The sequence below is a fragment of the Phyllostomus hastatus genome, unplaced genomic scaffold, assembly GCF_019186645.2.
Source record: "Phyllostomus hastatus isolate PE091 unplaced genomic scaffold, TTU_PhHast_1.1 phas_scaffold_21, whole genome shotgun sequence".
In the NCBI taxonomy this organism is placed as follows: domain Eukaryota; kingdom Metazoa; phylum Chordata; class Mammalia; order Chiroptera; family Phyllostomidae; genus Phyllostomus; species Phyllostomus hastatus.
Genome location: NW_025334017.1, coordinates 26,833,996 through 26,854,971, shown reverse-complemented (window position 1 = coordinate 26,854,971; position 20,976 = coordinate 26,833,996). Strand labels below are relative to the sequence as shown.

Genomic DNA, 20,976 nt, shown 5'->3' with positions numbered 1-20,976 from the left:
AAATACTGGTTCTGCACCTTTCAACCTGGGGGACCTTGTGCGGGCCATGGATATCCCTGAGCCTTGTGTGGACTATAAGGACTACAAGTGCCTGTTGCTATGAGGTTTTCATGATGATTAAATGAAATGACAATGCACAGCTCCCAGCACACACATATGCTCATAACTGTTAGTTCTTTTCTCCTTCCATTTGCCCACTCTGAAGAGCCTAGCCCCACCTGCAGTTTGCATGCTAACTTTGACCTTGCTTTACTAGACTCAAAACACCTATTTTTATGCTATTCACAATTGTTGAGTTTGTCAGAACTCCCTGTGGTCATAAAACCAAAACAAAGGACATAATCACTGAAAAAAGATTCCTTTCTATAAAAGGATTTAATTATTACCAAGGCTGTTCATTTTAATGCAGCAATACAATTGCATTAAGTAAAAAAAGTTCAGGAGACTATTAAAAACAGACAAATCATGATAAATGGTTGGAATTATGAACAGGAAATAAAGAGGTACAACTTGAAACTTCTCCATTTGGGAAAAAGAACCTGGCCTAGTTTTGGAACAATAAACTTTAATGAAGGAATACTAAAAGTGGCAGAAAGAAGATGGTATAAGTAATTGAACATATACATTTTTTTATTTTTCATTTTTTGGTAGCACTATGGTTTATTAAGCTGTGCCTTAGTACAGGTGCTGGGGCTCACACATGGTGCTCTTGAGGTACAAAGCCCAGACGTTCCGCCAGTTCTTTCCGAGCGGTGACACCAGGAAGCTGACAGCTAAGTGGACGGTGCACACAAGTTCATCATCTGTCATCCTCAAGTGGCCACCAGCCACTGCCAGACACAGCGCCTTCTTCATCTGGGACTTAATTGTGGATTTCACTTCACTGACTTTGGCCACCATGAATTAAACATATTTTTAAAAACAAATGTTATTTTGAGCTGTATTTAGAGAGGTGATATGGCAGAATCAATGCTCAGAATAATTTCACAGAATCATTTCATGTGAATGGAATACGAATAAAATACATCTCAGTTAAAAATATTAAAATCCGTGGCTGGCGTAGCTCAGTGGATTGAGCATGGATTGAGCATGGGCTGCAAACCAAAGTGTCGCAGGATCAATGCCCAGTCAGGGTACATGCATGGGTTGCAGGCCATGACCCCCAGCAACCGCACATTGATGTTTCTCTCTCTCTCTCTATCTCCCTCCCTTCTCTCTCTAAAAATAAATAAATAAAATCTTTAAAAACATATTAAAATCCAAGGATTAGAGGCTCAAAGAATCTTCAGGACCATGAAGATACCAAATTCCCTCATTTATCAGAAGTGAGAGTGAGACACCCAGGAAGGCCAGGGACCCAGGTCCAGGACCACACATTTGGTTCAGAGGAAATGTGGGAACTGTTTCAAAATCACCTGATTTTCAAGTCGTGTCTTCCTACTATGAATGATGATGTGTCTGACCCTGCTGTCAGCTGAGGGGGTCTCTAGCCTATGTGTCCCATGTACAACATATTCTCCTCACTTCACCCCAGTTCAACCAGGACAAGGAACCTTGTCCTCCCATCAGTTTTCTACGGGAGATCCAGTCACAGCCAGAATTTCATGATGTGCATACAGTTTGCAGAAAGTTCAGAGTCACAGGCACAAGAGGCAAGGAGGTGACATCATAAGGCCTTCAGTGGAACCAAAGAAAACTGGTACCTGGGTTAAAGGATAACTAAATAAACAGAGAGATAGAGATAGAGGTATCTCCCTGTAGAGACAGAGATTTGTCTCCCTGAAGCTATGTGTTTACACTCCAAAGGAGGCTAAATTCCTAGCTATTTTATTTTGCAAAGGACTATAAAACTCAGGAAGCTTTCCCAGAGAAGATTCATTTACACAAGGGACAGCGGGTACAGGGTAGCTGTCCAGCTCCTTCCTACATGTCCAGATTTATAATGCCAGGGTTCCTGCAGTACAAACTCCCTGCAGCAGGGCTGACGGCTCCCTCCACCACATCACCACGAGGGAACTGAGCAAAGGGAAGCAGTGTGGTTACCGCAGCAGATGATCATACGCCTGATCCAGAAACCTCACTTTCGCTTTCAGGACAAAATCAATAAATGTAGATATTAAAAACTTATCAATAATGCATTTCCCCCAGGCTGAGACTCCTTATTACTGATTTAGCTATTATTTCCCTATTGGCTTCTCTACATTTTTCATTCTCCTTCTTTAATAAAATAGCAAATGTTTGTTAAGTATTCACTGGCCACTTAGATAATGTACTAAGAGCTTTATTTAAGGTTTTACTTTTTTATCATATTTAAAACTCACAAAAACTATGAAAAAAGTGCTTAGGTGCTTTTATTCCCATTCAATAGTTGAAAAACCTGGACAACAACCTTGACCGACGCAAGTAGCGAACAGCAATGCTAAAGTAGCCAGTCAGTGCCTAAATTCTAACAGGTCTATCTTGTTCGTACCGCTCTGCACTAAACTACCCTATGCTATCACACCTTAACTTTTCATAGTATGAAAACAATACATTTTACAGGATGAAAACAATGTATATGCGTGTGAAAGGTAATATCCAGATTCTTGTTTTTATTCTGAAAGTTTTTTGTACTACAAGTATCAAGGGTTGGGATTTAAGCAGTTTCAAGAAAAGAACACAAATATTAATGATAATCCTTGGTCCAGGATGATAACTTGGGTCCCTATACTTAAAAATATGTTACATGTGTTGCCAAGTAGAAAGCCTTGAGGCTCTTTAGACTGGCCTTGCTCTTCATGAGCATCACCCAAAATCTTGTGACAAATGCAAAACTGTGAGCTCCAGCCCAGACCTACGGAGTCGGCATCTATACTGTTTGTAAGATTTTCCAATGCACATTAAGAATCAGAAAGCAATTCTTTAGAATAGTTTTAAGGCACTGAAAATGTCCCTGTTGAGTCCTGTAGAGAAACGTAGAACATGCACCTACTCATGTTGGGTACCATGAAACTGCCTCCGGACACTGCGTCATCTGCTGTCAGCCGATCACCCCTGAGTTTTCCACAAGTCCTAAAATAATGCAGGAAAAAGCTCTCAGACCATGTGATGTGGTGTGACTCTGCATTAAATATGGTGTTTAAACAGAATGAATTATACGTGTGATTTACACTAAGAGAAGGGAATCATGAATACTGATTCAGTACTAAAAAAGATGTTTTGAGATTCATTTGCTTTTCTCTACATCAGATAAAATCCATTTGCTTTTACATCAAAATTTTTCTGATCTGACACTCAGACAGCAGTCCCAGTCCATCCCAATTCCCTGGACAGATTTTGTCACGCTGGTACACTTAAATCATAGGTGATGACCAGCAAAGAGAGGCTGCCACTAAAGAATATTGATAAAGAATATTCTCGACAAGCAAAAGTCCAGGCTTTGCATGTAAATTCTACTAAACATTTAAAGAAGAAAAAAGAACTTATTTTCTCACACTATTCCAACAAATTGGAGACGAAGAAATACTTACAAACTAATTCTATGAAGCCAGTATTACTCTGATATCAAAACCAGACAAAGGCACTATGAAAAGAGGAAAATTACAGACTGATACCCCTGGAAAACACACATAAACACTCAACAATATATTTGCAAACAGAATTCAATAATATATTTTAAAAAATCACACACTATGATCAAATGAGATTTATTGCAGGGATGCAAGAATACTTCAATATTGGCAAATCAATAATGTGATATAAAGCACATCAACAAAACTAAAGGGTAATAATCATATGACCATCTCAATAGATACCAAAAAAGCATTTTATAAAATTGAATGTTCATTTGTAAAAACGTTCAACAAAGTGGATATAGTGGGATAGATCTGAATATAATAAAGGCCATATATGACAGACTCACAGCTGAAAACATACTAAACAATGAAAAAATGAAAGCTTTTCCTCTAAAATCAGGAACAAAACAAGGATGTCCATTCTCACCAGGTTATTAGAATTTTTGGCCACAGAAATCAGACAAGAAGGAATAAAAAGGACCCAAATAGGAAAGAAGAAAGTAAAACCATCACTATTTGCAGAAGACATGATTATATACATACCTGAGTAGAATACTTTTCAAAGACATACAAATGGCCCACAGGTACATGAAAAGATGCTCAACATCACTAATCATCAGGGAAATGCAAATCAAAACCACAATGAGATACCACCTCATAACTCTCAGATTGGCTACTATCAAAAGGACAACAAATAACAAGTATTGGTGAGGATGTAAAGAAAAGAGAACCCTTATACAATGTTGGTGATATTGTAAATTATTATAGTCACTATGGAAATGGTATAAATTTTGATTAAAAAATTAAAAACAGAACCACCATATGACCCAACAATTCCACCTGTAGGTATCTATCCAAAGAAAATGAAAACACTAATTAAAAAAAGATATGTGCATCCCTATGTTCACTGCAACATTATTTACAATAGCCAGGACCAAGATATGGAATCAATTTCTGTGTCCATTGATAGAAGAATGAATAAAAAGATGTGGTATATGCATGTAACAGAATATTACTCAGCCATAATAAATGAAATCTTAGATGAAGCTACAGGCTGTCAAATAAGTCAGACAGAGAAGGACAAATACTGTATAATTTCACTTATATGTGGAATCTAAAAAAACCAAAATGAACAAATGAAACAGAAACAGACTCATAGATACACAGAAAAACTGATGGGTGCCAGAGGGAAGGAGGTGGGGGAAATGGTGAAAAAGATGAAGGTGAATAAGAGGTACAACTTTACAATTAGAAAACTGGTAAGTCCTAGGGATAAGTCACTGCACAGAATAGGGAATACAGTCAATAATATAGTAACTTTGGTGTCAGATGCTTACTACACTTACGTTGATCACTTTGAATGTATAAATGTTGAATAACTACATTGTACATGTGAAACTAATGTACTTTTATATATTAACCATATTTGACTAAAATAATTCTCTGCCCACCTCCAACACTGCTTTATGAATGAACACCTTTATTCTCTAATCCTAAAATGTCAAAGTCCCATCAAGATAATCTTCTGTTGTACTTTTGGTCATATCAATGGCACAGTTCATTTCTTTTCTAAATATCTAGTAGAGGATAAGACAGGCCAAATTTATTGGATTATAGAGCTTGAGGAAACAACCAAGATTGCCTCCTATATTTCTGAGCATCCTTTCTCATTTTCCTTTGCAGCCTATTGGTCTCATCTTAGTCCTTAAATTTTGGGTAGGACTCATTTCTTCTCACTTTACTCATTCTTGTTAAGAAACTCCTGCATACCTACATAATGATTTGGACTGATACCTTAATTCTAAACCTACCTCCTGAGCACCAGAACTGTAGATCCAACTGCCTGTTTCCATAGGTACCTCAGGTTCAAGTGACCCACAATTAAACTCAATATTCCATTTCAAAAGCTCTCCCTGGAGTAATTTCCATCTCCCTGGAGTAAATGGTAACCCCATTCTGAAATGTTCAAATCAGAAACTCAACAATTAACCTCATAGAAGTCTCAAACAAATCCCAGAAGTCACAAACAAATATAAAATCATTTTACTTATTGGGATATTTTAGTTGTAATGTAAAAATTTATTGAATTTATTGGTGTGACATTGGTTAATAAAATTTTATAGGTTTCAAGTGCACAACTCCATAATACATTATCTTTATATTGTATTGTGTTCACCACCCAAAATCCAGTTTCCTTCCATCACCATTTATCCCTCCTTTACCCTTTCCAACTTCACCCAAGCCCTCTTTCCCCTCTGTCTGTGCCTGTGAGGTGGTTTGTTTGTTTGTTTGTTTGTTTTGCTTAATGCCTTCACCTTTTTCACCCAACCCCACATTCCCTATACCCTCTGATCATCACCTTACTGTTGTCTGTGTTTATGAGTCTGTCTGTGTTTAGCTTGTTAGTTTAGTTTGTTCATTAGATTCTACATATGAGTGAAATCATATGGTACTTGCCTTTCTCTGACTGGTTTATTTCACTTAGCATAATGCTCTCCAGGTCCATCCATGCTGTAACACAGGTAAAAGGCCCTTCCTTTTTATAGCCTAGTAGTATTCCATTGTGTAAATGTCCCACAGCTTTTTTATCCAATCATCTACTGCATGCACTTGGGCTGTTTCCAAATACTTGCTATTGTAAATAATGTTTCACTATACACAGAGGTACACTTATTCTTTTAAATTAATGTTTCAATTTCTTAGGATATATTCCTAGAAGTGGGATCACTGAGTCATAAGGCAGTGGGTGCCTCTTTCTGGCTCTGATGCTCTGAGTAGGGGATCCCAGCTTGGGATTGAGACTCCACGCATCTCAGGGGAACACCCCTGCAGCTGAGATATCTCTCCAGAATTTCAACCAGTGCCCATGGGAGTGGGACCAGCCCTTTTTGTGTCTCTGCCCTTCCTACCAGTCTCCATGGGCTTCTTCTGTAAATCCTTGGTTATAGTCTTCAGTGGGTGGTTAAGAATAATTTTTCTATAATTTAGTTGTAATTCCAGTTTGGGCCTGTAGGAGGTGCATGTAGCTTCCACCTACTCTGCCACCATCTTGGATCTCCCTCATTAATTGTTTTTAGTAGGTATTATTACCTACTAAATAGATATTAAACTAATTTGCTGAACATAATATTTTCTGTTTCAGCAGAAGTCATGTTTCCATTACAAATCCACATAGCTTTTTATTTCTGGATTGTATTACCATGAAGCCTCTTCTACCTCATAGTTAGTTCAGATGCCCACAAAGTTTGAATTAGTGAAGTTTTAAATAGCTCACTAAAATGTGATTTAGCGTGAATGTATTGCGAATGGTCACTGAAACGTTTATAATTGGGTAACTCAAAGTAGTTAACTGCAGTCAAAGCAGTTTCAAAGCCTCCGGCAGAAACAGCAACAGAAGCATTCCTCCGCTTGGCTTGTAACCATCTTCACGGTCTTCTCAATAACCTTTTGGTTGGAGTTGGGAGTGTGGTCCACATTTCACGGAGCAGCATACTTCCTGCAGGTTTTCTTTTCTTTTCTTTTTTTTTAATGGGTGAAGAAATGTCTTCAGTATGAATTGGGAAGAAAAGCCAACTAAGAAAAATCAGGAGACACCAAGTTTGACATCTGAGTGTGTACAAGACCCTAGAAGCTCTTCAAATCCATCCTCTTGTAAAACTGGAAAGACTGAGGAAATGTGGACATATCTCACTATTCAAATTGCCATCGATCATTACATGTTTAAAATAAAGGAGGTCTTTCAAAAACAATATTTTTTTTAATGTGAAAGGATTAAGGAGCACAGATTGGCAGGTACAAAAGAGTCCCGGGGAGGGAAATTGCAGCCCAGGGAGTGCAGTCAACGATACTGTAATAACGACGCATGCGTCAGGTGGCTGCCAGACTTACTGGGGGATCACTTCATGAGTTACACAGATGTCTAACCTCTCTGCTGTATACTCGAAACTAATGTAATGTTGAATGTCTACTGTAACTGAAAACATAGTTAAATAATAATTTTTTCTTCCCTGGGCCATGGTTTAGTGAAAAGGAACATTCCTCTAAGTGCTGCAGTGTGGAAGGGGGAGTTTTGATCGTTGGCAGAGCTAAAGGATTTATTTTAATAGGGATTTAGCACATTTCAAACAGGATTGTGATTATTTCTCAACCATGAAGCAATGTCCACTTTAATTATTCCACAGTTTTAACCAGTATAGGTTTAATTGGGCTATTTAGAAATCATTAACTAAATTGACAGATATAATTTATTTTTAATACCTTATAAGACTATTATGGTGCTACTTGAACACCATACCAACAAGAATTGCTCAGGAAAACCTTGGAGCTGTTGACAATTTTCAGTCCACTCATCACAGCCATGGTTAAGCTGTGTTTCCTGATTCTGGGTTGATTACTGTTCACAGAGAGCAACCCCAGAGTCAGGGAAACGAGAAGGCAAATGTACAAAGTATGGTGCAAACCCAGTAAAGCTGGAGTTGGCAAACTTATCTGGTGCTCTGCCAATCTTTATGGGTGAAAATTAATGTTTTTCTTCCTTCTGAGGATACCCACTGCTGCTTAGAAAAGTTTAAATTGTGCATAAATGTTTAGTAAAAATATATCTAACTTCTCTAGAAAGAAAAAAAGTTTTCATATTTATTCTAGAGTTGAAAAGGGGTTTCTGCCTGTGGGTTTTCCTAGACCTCATGTTTTAAAGTAGGCTTTAAATGGAATTAATAAAAAAACATATAATAAGAACCCAACAAACATTCCCTTCTACAGACTCGCATATTCTGAACAAAGGCTGCGCATCGCACAAATGAACAAACCATTAAACTTGAATTCTCAATATCTTCGAATTCACTACCTCAACAACAATGACACATTCTTGTGCAATGTGCATGAAAAAGAGAAGAAATGGCCCTGGATGGTGTGGCTCAATGGATTGGGTGCTGGCCTGCAAACCAAAGGATGGGTAGTTCGATTCCCAGTCAGGGCACATGCCTGGGTTGTGGGCCAGGTCCCTGAAGGGAGTGTGTGAGAGGCAACCACACACTGATGTTTCTCTCCCTATCTTTCTCCTTCCCTTCCCTTCTCTCTAAAAGTAAATAAATCAAATCTTTTAAAAAAAGAAAAGAACTGACCCTCGCACACGTGCATCTGCTGTAAAATCTGTGAAAAGCCCACGTCTGTTGAGGCAATTCCAGATTCTATGTATAACCAGGAACTCCAGCAATGGAATAATTTCCCCTAAACCTTCTTGTGATCCAGAAAATACAAGGAATCATCAAACTGTCAGAACAAACTTCAAAACAAAGTCATTTTTCTCAAGAATGTAATTTAATTTGAACCCAGAGAGCAGTCATCCGTTTTCCTGTCGCGCATATACATGCAGCGACCTGGACCCCGGATGGTTCTGCTGATTGAATCACAGGTACCTGCTGCGTTCACACGAAGACTCTTCTTCCTGGAAGAGAAGGTTCTGGTTGGTGGTTTGGGGGGGGGTGACCTAGTTTCCCACTGTGGAACTCGTAGCCTCCAGCAAAATTAGGCTTTTCCTTTTTTTCCCTCTTCTGTAAATACTATTTTTACTTTAGAATTGATCTTTTTTATTCTTATAATTAAAAAGCCTGCCTTCAAAATGAGAGGCACACAAGTTATGTGATATTTTTAAAAGGCCTGCTATGTGGCAATTTAAAAGCAGTAAAATGTGCGTCGTGCTAGTCTCTTTTCAAAGTTCCCAGACTAGTGACCATATTTTAATTTTACCAGCTACTCAGAAAAATTCCCAGGGGACCCCTAGTTCTGTAGGCTCTCTTTTTAATATGTAAGCTGCCCGGGGTTGGTAGAACACAAATTTGTATTTAACTTGCTTCATTAGGCTTGGGATGCTGAAGGCATTCTATCCTGAAGGCGGGACAAAAGATAGATCATTGGATTTCAGATTTTGTAATTTCATAAACCAGTGAGATTTGAAAAGAATAATTTGGGGACATTTCCCATGTTAATTTTGTTATCCAAAAATCAGGAGATTTTCTAGGAAGAAATCTTATTACACAGACTGCCATCTGTGGTGATCACACTGTAAGGTTTTAAATGCAGAGTCATTACATTGTGCACACTTGAAACTAACATGTCAATTACACTTTATTAAAGAAGTGTAAAAAGAAAAAGAGAACCAAATGTCTGTATACACATCCACACACACAGTCTACCAAAGCAGTACATGTACTACGCTATCATTTCACAAACGTCAGTTCATTCTAACACAAGGCAGGGGGTAAGGGAAGAAAGGAAGGAGAAAGGGGAAGGGAAGAAAGAGGGAGGAAGAAAAGAGGAAAAGACAGTTCCTTTGGTTGGATAAATGTAATTTCACGGAAGACCAGTATTATTTTTCTAACAGGTTGTATCCCCATCCATGACAAGGACGACTGCTTGGGAAACCGCTCACTGAGGTTTCTGCCAATAACCTAGTGTCATTTTTGTGTTTGTTTTGCAGTGGAGAACTTGACCTGAAAACATGGAGAGGAGAGCTCTTCACCACTAGTCACCATTTACTTAGCTCCTTTCCTGGACTTTTCTACCACTGTGATTATGAAGACATCACGCGACTTTCAGAGACTTACTTGCACAGGGCGCTACATGGTGGCCGTTATATGTGTTCCACTTACCCTTTAGGAATGTTATAAGCATTCAATGAATTCAGTTTGTTAGTCACCTAAAAAATGGACAAAGTAAATGCTAAAATGCTTTGAAATGTGTTCAGCTTGAACAGATTGGGGAAGGTGTGGCCAGGATGAGGGAAGTTTGAATCCAACCACTGTTCAAGGCAGAAGGAAAAGTTTACATAAAGCTTACACGGGTGAACATATTTTCGTATGTGGAAAAGTATGAGTTTTCCGTATCCCTTAAATAAACCCAGAATGCATTCATCTGAATATAACTGGAAATGACTGTGCAAAGAACAGTGACGGACTTGTCCTACACAGCATTTCATAAAGAGAAGGTGTTAGAGTGAGACTAATATGAATATATTTACAACTATAAATAGGTAGAGACTGATTCACGAGGGCAAACAGGAGACTAAAAGGGCTGAGCAGGCTGTCAGTTCACATGACGAGGCGAGGACCACAGAGGGGAGGTCCCCAATGAAGGACAGTCCCAGAGGTATTACTCAGACCCCTCCAACCCAGGAGCCCCCTTATTGGGCCTGTTTGGAAGCTGAGTTGGAACCCTGGGAAGGCTAAGTTCCACCCTTTTCTGCCTCTTCCATGAACTTGGAAGAGAGCATTTAAATAGCATAAGTAATGAAAGAGGACTTTGCTAACTATTTTTTACACATATGAAGGTCGTACTATTATTCTCTTATTCACGGCAGGCATTCATTCCAATCCTCTCAAAAGCCCTGAGGCCGCCAAAGCTCTTCCTCAAACTGAACTCTTCACAGGTTCTCTCCTGGTGCCCTCCGCTGAGTTGGGCACACTCACCATCACGACCTCCACCAGCACCCCTTCCCTCCACCCCTGTCTCACCCCGACATTTATGTAGCAAATACCATGCACCTCACACTGCTCTAGGTGCCAGGATGAATGACATTAACCACATCATTCCCTGTTCACAGGCACTGAGACCTGGAGACGGACATGTCAACACAGGCAGATCGGGGGTCAGAAGGGCCAGACGCTGGGGGAGTTTATGAGCAAGGAGGACGGAGGGTGGTGCGAGGTGACTGGACCCACGGAGCCAGTAAAGAGCCCCTGAGTGTCACTATATTTGGATGCGATGTCTCCATCTCTCTGCACCCCACAGCACTTTGAGCAGGTCTGTCCTGACCACGGCTGCCTCACTGGTCCCCGCCACAGATTTAGGGCATCTGTCTTGTATTGCGCTCACTGATGTACCCGTTCTTACCCAGCATTCCCTTCGCCCACCCACATGACGACCACCTTGAACGCAAGGCTCTCTGGCTTACTTTCCTCTCTATTCAGAAAAGGGTCCCCAGTGAGGCGTTCACATGTGGGCTCTGGTCAGGGACTAATCAGCATTTCATGTTTCACTGAATGAGTCACTGTGGGATGTGCGTTCTGGAGCTGTCCCACTTTCCTAACTGTCAGGGGAAAGTCCTCCAAGTGGAGAAACATCAGCACCTGTTACTAAGAGTCACTGAAGGCACATGGAGACACAGGAGCTCCAGCTCTACATCTGGAAGCAAGGAACAGATGTGATGTGGGGTGGGACCCGTCTCCCCGAGGTGCCGAGAGAGATGTTTTGTGTCCCACATGTGGTCTTCTTCCCTGACTCCGTGCCTGATTTACTGTTCCTGGAGAAGTCCCCATGTGCAGTCCTCTGATGTAAAGGTAGCAAGTACACAGAGTATTATAAATAGATATCCGAGTCTACTATTTGGTTTCATTTTTTGTAAACTAGGACTATCATTTTGAAAGATACAGTTTCCTTATATCCATTCAAACTCCAGTAGTTTTATTGAGCACAAACAAAAGTTTGAGTAGTGAAAAATGTTATTCCATTTCCATCTATTAATATTTACTCAGTAGAGTGAGTCTATTGATTTGATGTTGTACTATTCTAGTTTTACTTAACACATTTTAAAAAATAATAGAATTTTAAGAATCTGAAGGACTTCAAATATCTAGTCCAGTATTTTTCAAACTGTAGGTGCAACTCATGCAATTTAGTGAGTTGAGAACACATTTAGAAAATGAAATAGGATGGAGTAACAATGATCAGAATAGGTGGTAAGGGACATGTTTTAAGGAAATTCTGTCTGAGCTGCGCTGGTAGTTCAGTGTGCACAGACTGGGCAAGGGGTGAACATGTGCTGGGGCAGAATTCTAGGACAGTCCCAAGACGCACACGCCTGTCTCACCCTCAGGAACCTGAATGGACATCACTTCCATCATAATGTTGAGTCTACGCCAAGGACGTCATGTGGGTGGCCCCGATCTGACCACACAAAACTCTTGCAGAGAGCTTCCTGGGACAGGCCCCAGGAGAGAAAGACAGAGATTCAAATGAGGAAGGTCTGACCCACAGCCACTGGTTTGAAGATGTAGAAGGACACGTGACAAGGAAAGAGTATGGCCTGTAAAGACTGAGGGTGGCCCTCCTTGACAACCAGAAAGGAAATGGGGGTCTCCACTACACAACAGCAAGGAACCGAATTCTGCCAACAAGAAGAAAGCCTGGAGAATGTCTCTCCCTAGTTATCCTCTGGACTTGAGCCTCCCAACACCGTAAGCAGAGAACCTAGCTATGCCATGTGGATGCTGACTTACAGAACCATGAGCTGATAAATGGGGGTTGTTGTAAACAGCTAAATTTGTGGTAATTTGTTTCATAGCAATTGCAAACTTACACAGTACTTTACATGGTCAGCTGCAACACTAAGAAGAGGAAAAAAAGAAGAAAAACTCAGACACTATTTTGCTCTAAATCTTTCTTGGTGTAGATGAGAAAAGTAAGGTCTAAATGTAAGGTAAATCACTTGCAAGATTATACAGTGAGTAATAGATGCAGGGCAGAAATAGTTCTTTCCTTTGCCAGATAAATTAAAGGCCTTCAATTTATCTGGAGATTCATGTATTTCACGTGAATAGAGAATAGTTTTCTTCCTACTTACACCAAATCAATAAAATTTTATTATAATTCTTGTAAAATGGTTACTCTTTTATTAAAAAGTAATGACTGTATGCTGTGCCATTTTTTTTGCTGCTGTATTAGATTTCTCCTGTTACAAAGAATAATTAAGCAGCAGAATCTGTTGTCTAGGTAAGGAGGCTATAATATCTCTTTCCTAGAGTTCTCTCACAGGAAGTATATCGCATACGTATGTCTAGGAAGGATAAAAGTTGGGGGATTAAAAACAAACCTCTAGAGAAGCTACTGTGGCCACTCAGCCACCAAGAGACATTTAAATACCCAAATTTTTCTAGTTCTTTATTTTTTATTAAAAAAACTTTAGATCCCCAGAATCACAGTTTTAATTTAAATATAGTATTTCAGCCCTGGCTGGTGTGGCTCAGTGGATGGAGTGCCAGCCTGCAAATCAAAGGGTAGCTGGTTTGGTTCCTGGTCAGGGCACATACCGGGGTTGCACGCCAGGTCCCCAGTAGGGGGTGTGTGAGAGGAAACTACACATTGATGTTTCTATTCCTCTCTTCCTCTCTCTAAAAATAAATCAATAAAATCTTAAAAGAAAATAAATACAGTATTTCACTTAAATATAGTACAATATCTCATTGCTAAATTTACATGTAGTACTCAAATTGGCCACGAGAGGGCACCCAGGAGACACTGAAAAATATCCTCAGTGAAGGGACATATTGGCTGGTGGATAGTTGGCATGGTTTCCTCAAATAAAATTATTTGGGAATTGCAGTAAACATATTAATCTACTATATTGCTTACAGAAACTCCTCTGACTCACTTCTGTGCGGAGGAGGATGGGATCCTTCTAAGTGACACAGCCAGCTACCTCTAAAATGTCACAAGTGGTTAATTTCACCTGCAGTGTCTGCCGCCGCTGACTCATGCCTGCCTTAATCTCACCAAGGTTCTAGCTCTCATCTGAAAATAACGAGTATAACACCTACCTCTCAGCATCGTTCTGAGAGTGAACGGAGATAGAAGAAAGGAGGTTAACTTGTGCCAGGCATATAGATAATCTCAGTTGTTACTGTTCATTACCAATAATATTTTACTGAGAAATACTGAAATAGATTTGTTTTGTGAAATGATCACATGGCTGCAAACATTTCAGCCCTAAAAATGTTTCCAGATCCAAGTTAGAAGAAGGTTACATAAATATAGTCAAGTTCACAATGCAGATGTCCATGTTACCATAATAGACATGCCATCGACATTGATTATTTGTCAATTTGTTTCAAATCCAATAATTAAAAATTACCTAGTGGTAGAGCTATTTTTAAAAACTCATAGTTATTTCTGCAATCCAAAGGCACCCTTTAGACTTCTGTGTCCTAGGCATATCTCTATTTTGTGTGGCCAACCTGGTCAGTATTTCTCATTTTCTCATCTTTGGAGAATGTTGAGTTTGTACAATAAACTGTTTTCTGAAGGCAACATACTGAGTCTTCTTAGCCAGCTAATAAATCAGAAGGCAACAGAAGGTCGCGGACATGTTGGAGGGTGGGAGGAGAGTAAACTGAAAAATGGAGACACAGTGATACAAACTTATGGGCTCTTTTAGTTGATTGTTTTGTAGAAATCTGCTATCCTAAGTTTTAAAAATGGAAATATTCACTTGTCTACACTGTCTTTTATCAATTTCCATTATTTGACTATTGACGTTGTTAAAGACATCATGCACATTGCCCATGGAAAAATAAGACTAAATATCTTAATCTGGAAAGAGAAAGCCTGAGAGGAGATATAGGAAGAGTGGGTACATAGAATATTGGGAAGGGAAAACACTGCTAGACTTGCATGGACGGAGGCAACTCTTAAAGCTTGAAGGGAAGTCATTTAACCCAAAGACACAGGAAAATGGCTTGACAAAATCATAAAGAAAACTGGTGTGGAAGTCAATTAGAAGTCTGATCTCCTGATTATTATCTCTAGCTAGGGACACTAAAATATTTGAGAAAAAAAATTTAAACATCCCATATGGGGGCTGTAGGGCTGGTGGATACCAAATAAAACAAGACCTCTTTGACATAACTTTGGTAAACCCATTAAGACACAGTATCTAATATTAAGGCTTCTGGATATGACTGAACTTCTCCAAAATGAAGTAACACATAAGGCCAAAGCACCCACCCTCTTCCTGGGTAGATTTCTCTTCTCTGGGTATCATCCTCTACCATGTATGATATGTTTAGCAACTTTTGTCTCAAACAGACCTAAGACACCGACAACTGTTTTTGTTACTTACAAAACAAGGATAAAGGCATGATGGACACATGCTGGCACATAAAAGTTAATAATTCAATTCATTTATGTTAATGACGTACAACACTCCAATTAGATCTTAAAGTTTAAACTTACAAGACACTATTCTACATGGGGAAAAAGGGACATTAGCCCACAAGACCTGCCCCCAGACCCTTTCACGCGGTGGGCTCTGGGTGTGACTCCCGCCCTCCAGAGAGAAGTAGTGTGCAAGTGCAGAACAGACCTACGCTGCCCCTGGTGCCCTCTCAGAAGGCAGCGACCTCCTATTTTCTTAGTGGCTTTGCCAGTTACAGGCTGACATCAACACTGTCTCAGCATCCTGACAGAATAGGGTCAGAGACCTGAGAGCCTGGAGGGAAAAAGAAAAGAACAAAAACCCCAAACCAAAAATGACGCTGGCCAAAGAATGGCGAAAATGAAAATGGTCCCACCTGAGCTTGAAAGTTGGAAAACCGCACGCACCATGTACTCGCCTTAGGCCAGACACAGAAGGCCCTCCAGCCTGCTGTCCTAACTTTGCTAGGGTTTTCAGTACTTTTCCATCTCCATGGACAGACCACACCAGAAATGCCCACATGAATCATCATAAAACAAGCACATTGTATGAAGAAGGGAGTATTTAACTCCAGGCCCACACATTGATGGTGCTCTCTAGACAGACGTTGCCTATTCACGTGCACGAAACGTGCGGTGCTCACCGATGGTGTAGAACCGCTTCAGTTCACTCCTGCGGGAAGGATGCTTCTGGGAGTTTGCTGAGTTGTTCTGCTCTTCTTCAATGATGGGCGTCTTGGGTGCGGGGGGCTTGCTGGCTTGGGGCATTGGCTTTCCCGCCCCCGCCAAAGGGTTGAGCCCTGGAGCAGTGATATCCACCGACTGGGACTTTTTCTTCAACCTACGGGCAAAGAAAACCACACGCTGTGACCACGGACTTGTGGAATACGTTTGTTTTGCATTTATCTCCAAACATATCTTATATCACCAGTTATGTCTGGCCCTGAAAGAACAAATTTTATTCAGAAATTATTGACCTTCCCGACAGGATTTTTAATTCCTCAAAGATTTCTGAAACTAGTCGAGAATAATAAATCTTCTGCCCAATTATTTTAAAAGATTTCACTAAAATATATTAAAATGTAAGGTGTTAAATCAAGGATGTCTCTTTTTTTTTTAAGTAACAGCAGACTAAAATGTGAAGCCGGAGGAAATGCACTTGGCTATTGCTTTTGCTTTGGAAAGGAGTATTCTTTCATGCTATAGTCAAGCAGTAGTTAGAAATAAATAATTGCAACCTGGAGAAGGATAATGAAATGATTATCTGGGTAACCAGAGGCAGCCAGTGCTTTGCTAGTTATGCTACACCAGCATCTTAGCTGTAAAAATTACATAGAGTTCATAGCATTTCTCCAGATACTCTCAGTGACAATAAAAGCATTGGTCATGTCCACCATTTAAAGAGCTGACACCAGGCCTATCTCAGAAAATAAAAAGCTACCCGTGAAACATTTTCCCCCACTCATGCATGAGAATGTGTCTCCTGGTGTAAAAATCAACTTTTATGTACCAGCATTTGTCCATTATGCCTTTATCCTTGTTTTCTAAGTAACAAAAACAGCTCCATAACTTGATATTTGTAATGTAAGTGAAGCTTAAGCTCAGCCTACTCTTGGCCCTTGGCCCATCTGGAGGCTAATGTTGTATCATTTTGTTCAAGTCCGAGTCCCTAGAGCAAACAAGTTCACAGGTTTCTTTATTAATTATGGCAATCACCCCTGAACATCTGCAATTTTCTAAAAGCTTCATACATCTTTACACCTCCAGGCTTTACTTGTGTTTTCTGGAAGTAAAGTATATTAACTTGCATTTTCTGCTCTACTCTGTGAGACTCAGCTTCAGCGTGGCCTCCCACGGAGAGCCTCCCACGACGCGAACCTCGATGGCCTCACGCCGCTCCGTAGAGAGGGCTGTTCATGATCAACTCTCAGTGAGCTTCTGGCACACCGAATTCACCAGAGCAAGAGCTTCATTACAGGGATGGATCATTTCAATAGTAAAGGGTTCATTACTGAAAGCAGTGTTTACTCGATTTTAGTTACTTCATTATCACCTATATGGTTTCTGCCACATCCACACATAACCTCTATTACCTACTTAATATTTATGAAAACTGACTTGCTTTATCCAAATTGCCAGCAAATACATTTAGGAGTGCTCAAGAGTGTTGGTCATAAGGAACGTAACATACCCCCCAGGATGGCTAACATGTACAGACATAGTATTGAGTGTAGTGATGAGGAGCAATTAGAATTCTCTGACACCGCTGGAGGGAATGGAAACTGGGTTGACCACTTTAGACAAGTGTCGGGCTGTATCTGCTTCGCTGAAGGTGTTCATCCTTTGACTCACCTCTTCAGTTCCTAGGACATACCCTACACAGATATGGACGCATTTTCCCTAAGACACAGTCAAGGATGTTCGTAGAAGCACCATTTATAATATACAACCATCAAAAGTGACCTAACTGTCTGCTCACAGTAGAAATGGGTGAATAAACTGTGATAACACTTATATAATGGGATTTTATACAGCAATGGAAGTGAATGAAGATTATAATAGTTACTGAACAGCTTACTTGCTAAAAAAGGTGACAGTAAAAAGAAATAGAATGGTGTTGTGGCCTCCAGCCTCCCAGAGATAGCTAGAGCAGAGTTCCCCACTGCGGGCGGCCACTCCTCATTGCCATCCCCAGTCATCCACAAGCCAAAAAGGACTGTTCATTCATCCCTCCATTGGCTGCTCTGCACCACAGACTGTCTCTTCTGGGCACAGGGACACTCCACTCCGTGAACAAAACCAGGAAAGTATCCGCTATCATGGAGTCCTCATTCTCATAAAGGTAGACAAGTAATAAGTATATAAACAAACTGATGAATAACAAACCAAGTAGTAAAAAGTGCTGTGGGTTAAAATACAGTGCAGCAAGAGGAACACTGAATGCAGGTACACGTGCATACTTGCACACGGAGGAGAGCACAGGCAGGGCTCTTGCACTGTCACTCTTCTGAGAAGAGCCCTGAAGGAAGAAGCTATGAGCATGCCCAGGGGAGCAGCATTTAACTCGCTTTTTGTGTTAGAGGAGCAAGGTGTCTGGAGTAGAGAAAAGGGGGAGTGAGAAGCAGGAGGTGAAGTCAAAAGATGGTGCTGGGGGGCAGCGGACTGAGGGCAGATCACATAAAGCTTCAAGGTCATTGAGGAATGAGGCCATGAGAGGGTTTGAGCAAAGGAGTCATCATACGATTGCTATATTTTACAAGAATCACTCTGACTGCTTTTTGGAAATTAGGTTGAAGTCTGTGTCTCCAAGTTAAGCAAGCTCCATACAAGTTCCTTTAAGGAGTAGCCACCGAAAATCACCTCGTGAACCACACACTTGAGGAAGCATGGATTTACTTTGCACAGTTATCTCATTATTGTCTCCATTTTGCTGGTAACACCATTCTCTCTTAGTCTGGAACTTGCAGGACTGGAGCTAGAAGCTATAGTTGTACTGCATGCAACCACAGAAGGCACTGAGATTAATAGTGAGTCATTAAGAAAAGAGTTGCAGGTCACCAGGACAACAAAATTAATTTGTCCCAACATGGCTTTCCAGAAAAGCAACTCAGACACACACAGACTAAGACTACACTAAAAATGTTATGCTCAACTCTGTAAATTCTAAGAAACTACTGATAGTTGACCATTTTCTCACCTACAAAATGTCAGTATTCTACAGTTCATCCTATAAACTTTATTTCAAATTTAAATTAGAATTTTAATATAAAGCATTTTTTGAGAGGAAGGTGGGTAGGGATGCAAAGGAAAGCTACTGAATTTACAGAGAGAAAGCCAGTTGCTCCTCAGTTCTTGGGAATAATTATTTTCAAAACACATGTGTGACAGGTTTAATCTCAAATTCACATAGCAAAATATTTGATCACCAGAAACTGTATTTTATACTGGCCTGTTTTAGAACTGGTCCGAGTGACTAAGGTCTCATATTGGAGACTTTGTTAATTACAGGCTATGTAATGACTTATATTTGATAAAAGCACCAGCTAATGTAATTTATATGATGGCTTATGTTTGATTACTTGGGTAATATAATTAATGAAGTTCTACATCACTTCAAAATGTCTAAGTGTCCCAGAGTCCTTCTACCACCTCTTTAGAGTGAGCGAAGGTCATGGCTCTGGTTTCCAAAGGCCAAAGGCAGGCAGAGCATGGCCCTCTGGCATTCCCCTCTTCTGTTTGCCCCTCCCCAATGGAAACTGGAAGGGTATCATGTCCTCATTGTTGCTGCCAGACTCAAGAACATTGATGGTAGGTTTGCTGGCTTGCTTAAGACAAGACTTGCACTTTCTTGGAAAGCAGAACTATGTGGGTAACTGAATTACTCCCTTAAAGATTCTAAAAATGACTACTATGGTTGACAAGGAAACCTGCTAACTGCTACCTTCAATTTCCAAATTTCATGAAAGGAGAAATCCTTCTGAATGTTGAACAATGCCTTCATTAAACGTGTTAAAGAAATGTAAATATAGCGGAACAGAATATGTAGGTGTACATGAGATAAAATACCCATTGATAATAAATGAAACGTTATAAACAGAGACTCAAACAACCCCTTCACAGGCACCGAAAGGAACTTTGTATTTCCAAAGAAAAATGAGTGCTGACATCTTGGACGCTGGAAAAATAAAAGAGGTGGAGAGGCCATCCCTCTTGGCATGACTCCAATAGACAGATGTGGGGTGTTTCATAATTTTTGCCCTTTTTCGTTGCTCCTTTAAAGCAGATTCCGACTCTTCCCCACATGCACTCCAATGTTGGTAACGATGTCGGACATTCTTTTGAGAGTCAATAGCCTCACTCATAAAACGGGGAATAAAACATACCCAGGAACATTCTGAGGACTAAGAAAACCTCCTCTAAGGAAACACTCAGCATACCACCTGCACAGGATGCTGTCAATAGATGCAAGTTCCAATCTCTTTGTAAGAGGGTGTAAGGCATGACAGAATTTTGTTCTTCAAACACTCAAGGGATGCTGAGGAAACTCTATCAGCCTCTCGGGATCCTTCCCTGCGGTACTCCCTGAGATAAACATTGAACTTGTGTGGGCTTCACTGCATTTTGTACAGAAGTTTTGCCTGTTTTGAAGTGTAGATTTCAGGGAAGGAGTGGGAAATAGTAAGAGGGAAAGTTAAATAGGAGTTCTCTGTGTTGTGTGCAAGGTGACATTTCTACTGTGAGAGTCCCCAACTGTTTTGGAAAATAATTCATCAATACTTCACTTGGGTGTATCCATCTTTTAGAAAAATCGGTGTGAGGCTGACTTAAAACAGCAAACCTACAAGCAGAGGTTAAGACTACAGAAACTTGAGAAAGTAAAGACAAGAATTAGTAGGGAAAGGAGGAGGGTTTTTGACTTTCTTATTCTGTAAAAATCGGGTTCATGCCAATTTCA

The 20,976-nt window shown here is 40.2% G+C and overlaps 1 protein-coding gene across 4 annotated transcripts in view; it reads right to left on the bottom strand.

Moving 5' to 3' along the window:
- OXR1 (oxidation resistance 1) overlaps positions 1 to 20,976 on the bottom strand; it is a 374,848-nt gene that overhangs the window by 163,519 nt on the left and 190,353 nt on the right. For all 4 annotated transcript variants that reach the window (XM_045861020.1, XM_045861019.1, XM_045861022.1 and 1 more), the window contains one exon: positions 16,166 to 16,362. In XM_045861020.1, coding sequence (XP_045716976.1) covers positions 16,166 to 16,362 — 197 coding nt within the window. The remainder of the gene's footprint in view (positions 1 to 16,165; positions 16,363 to 20,976) is intronic.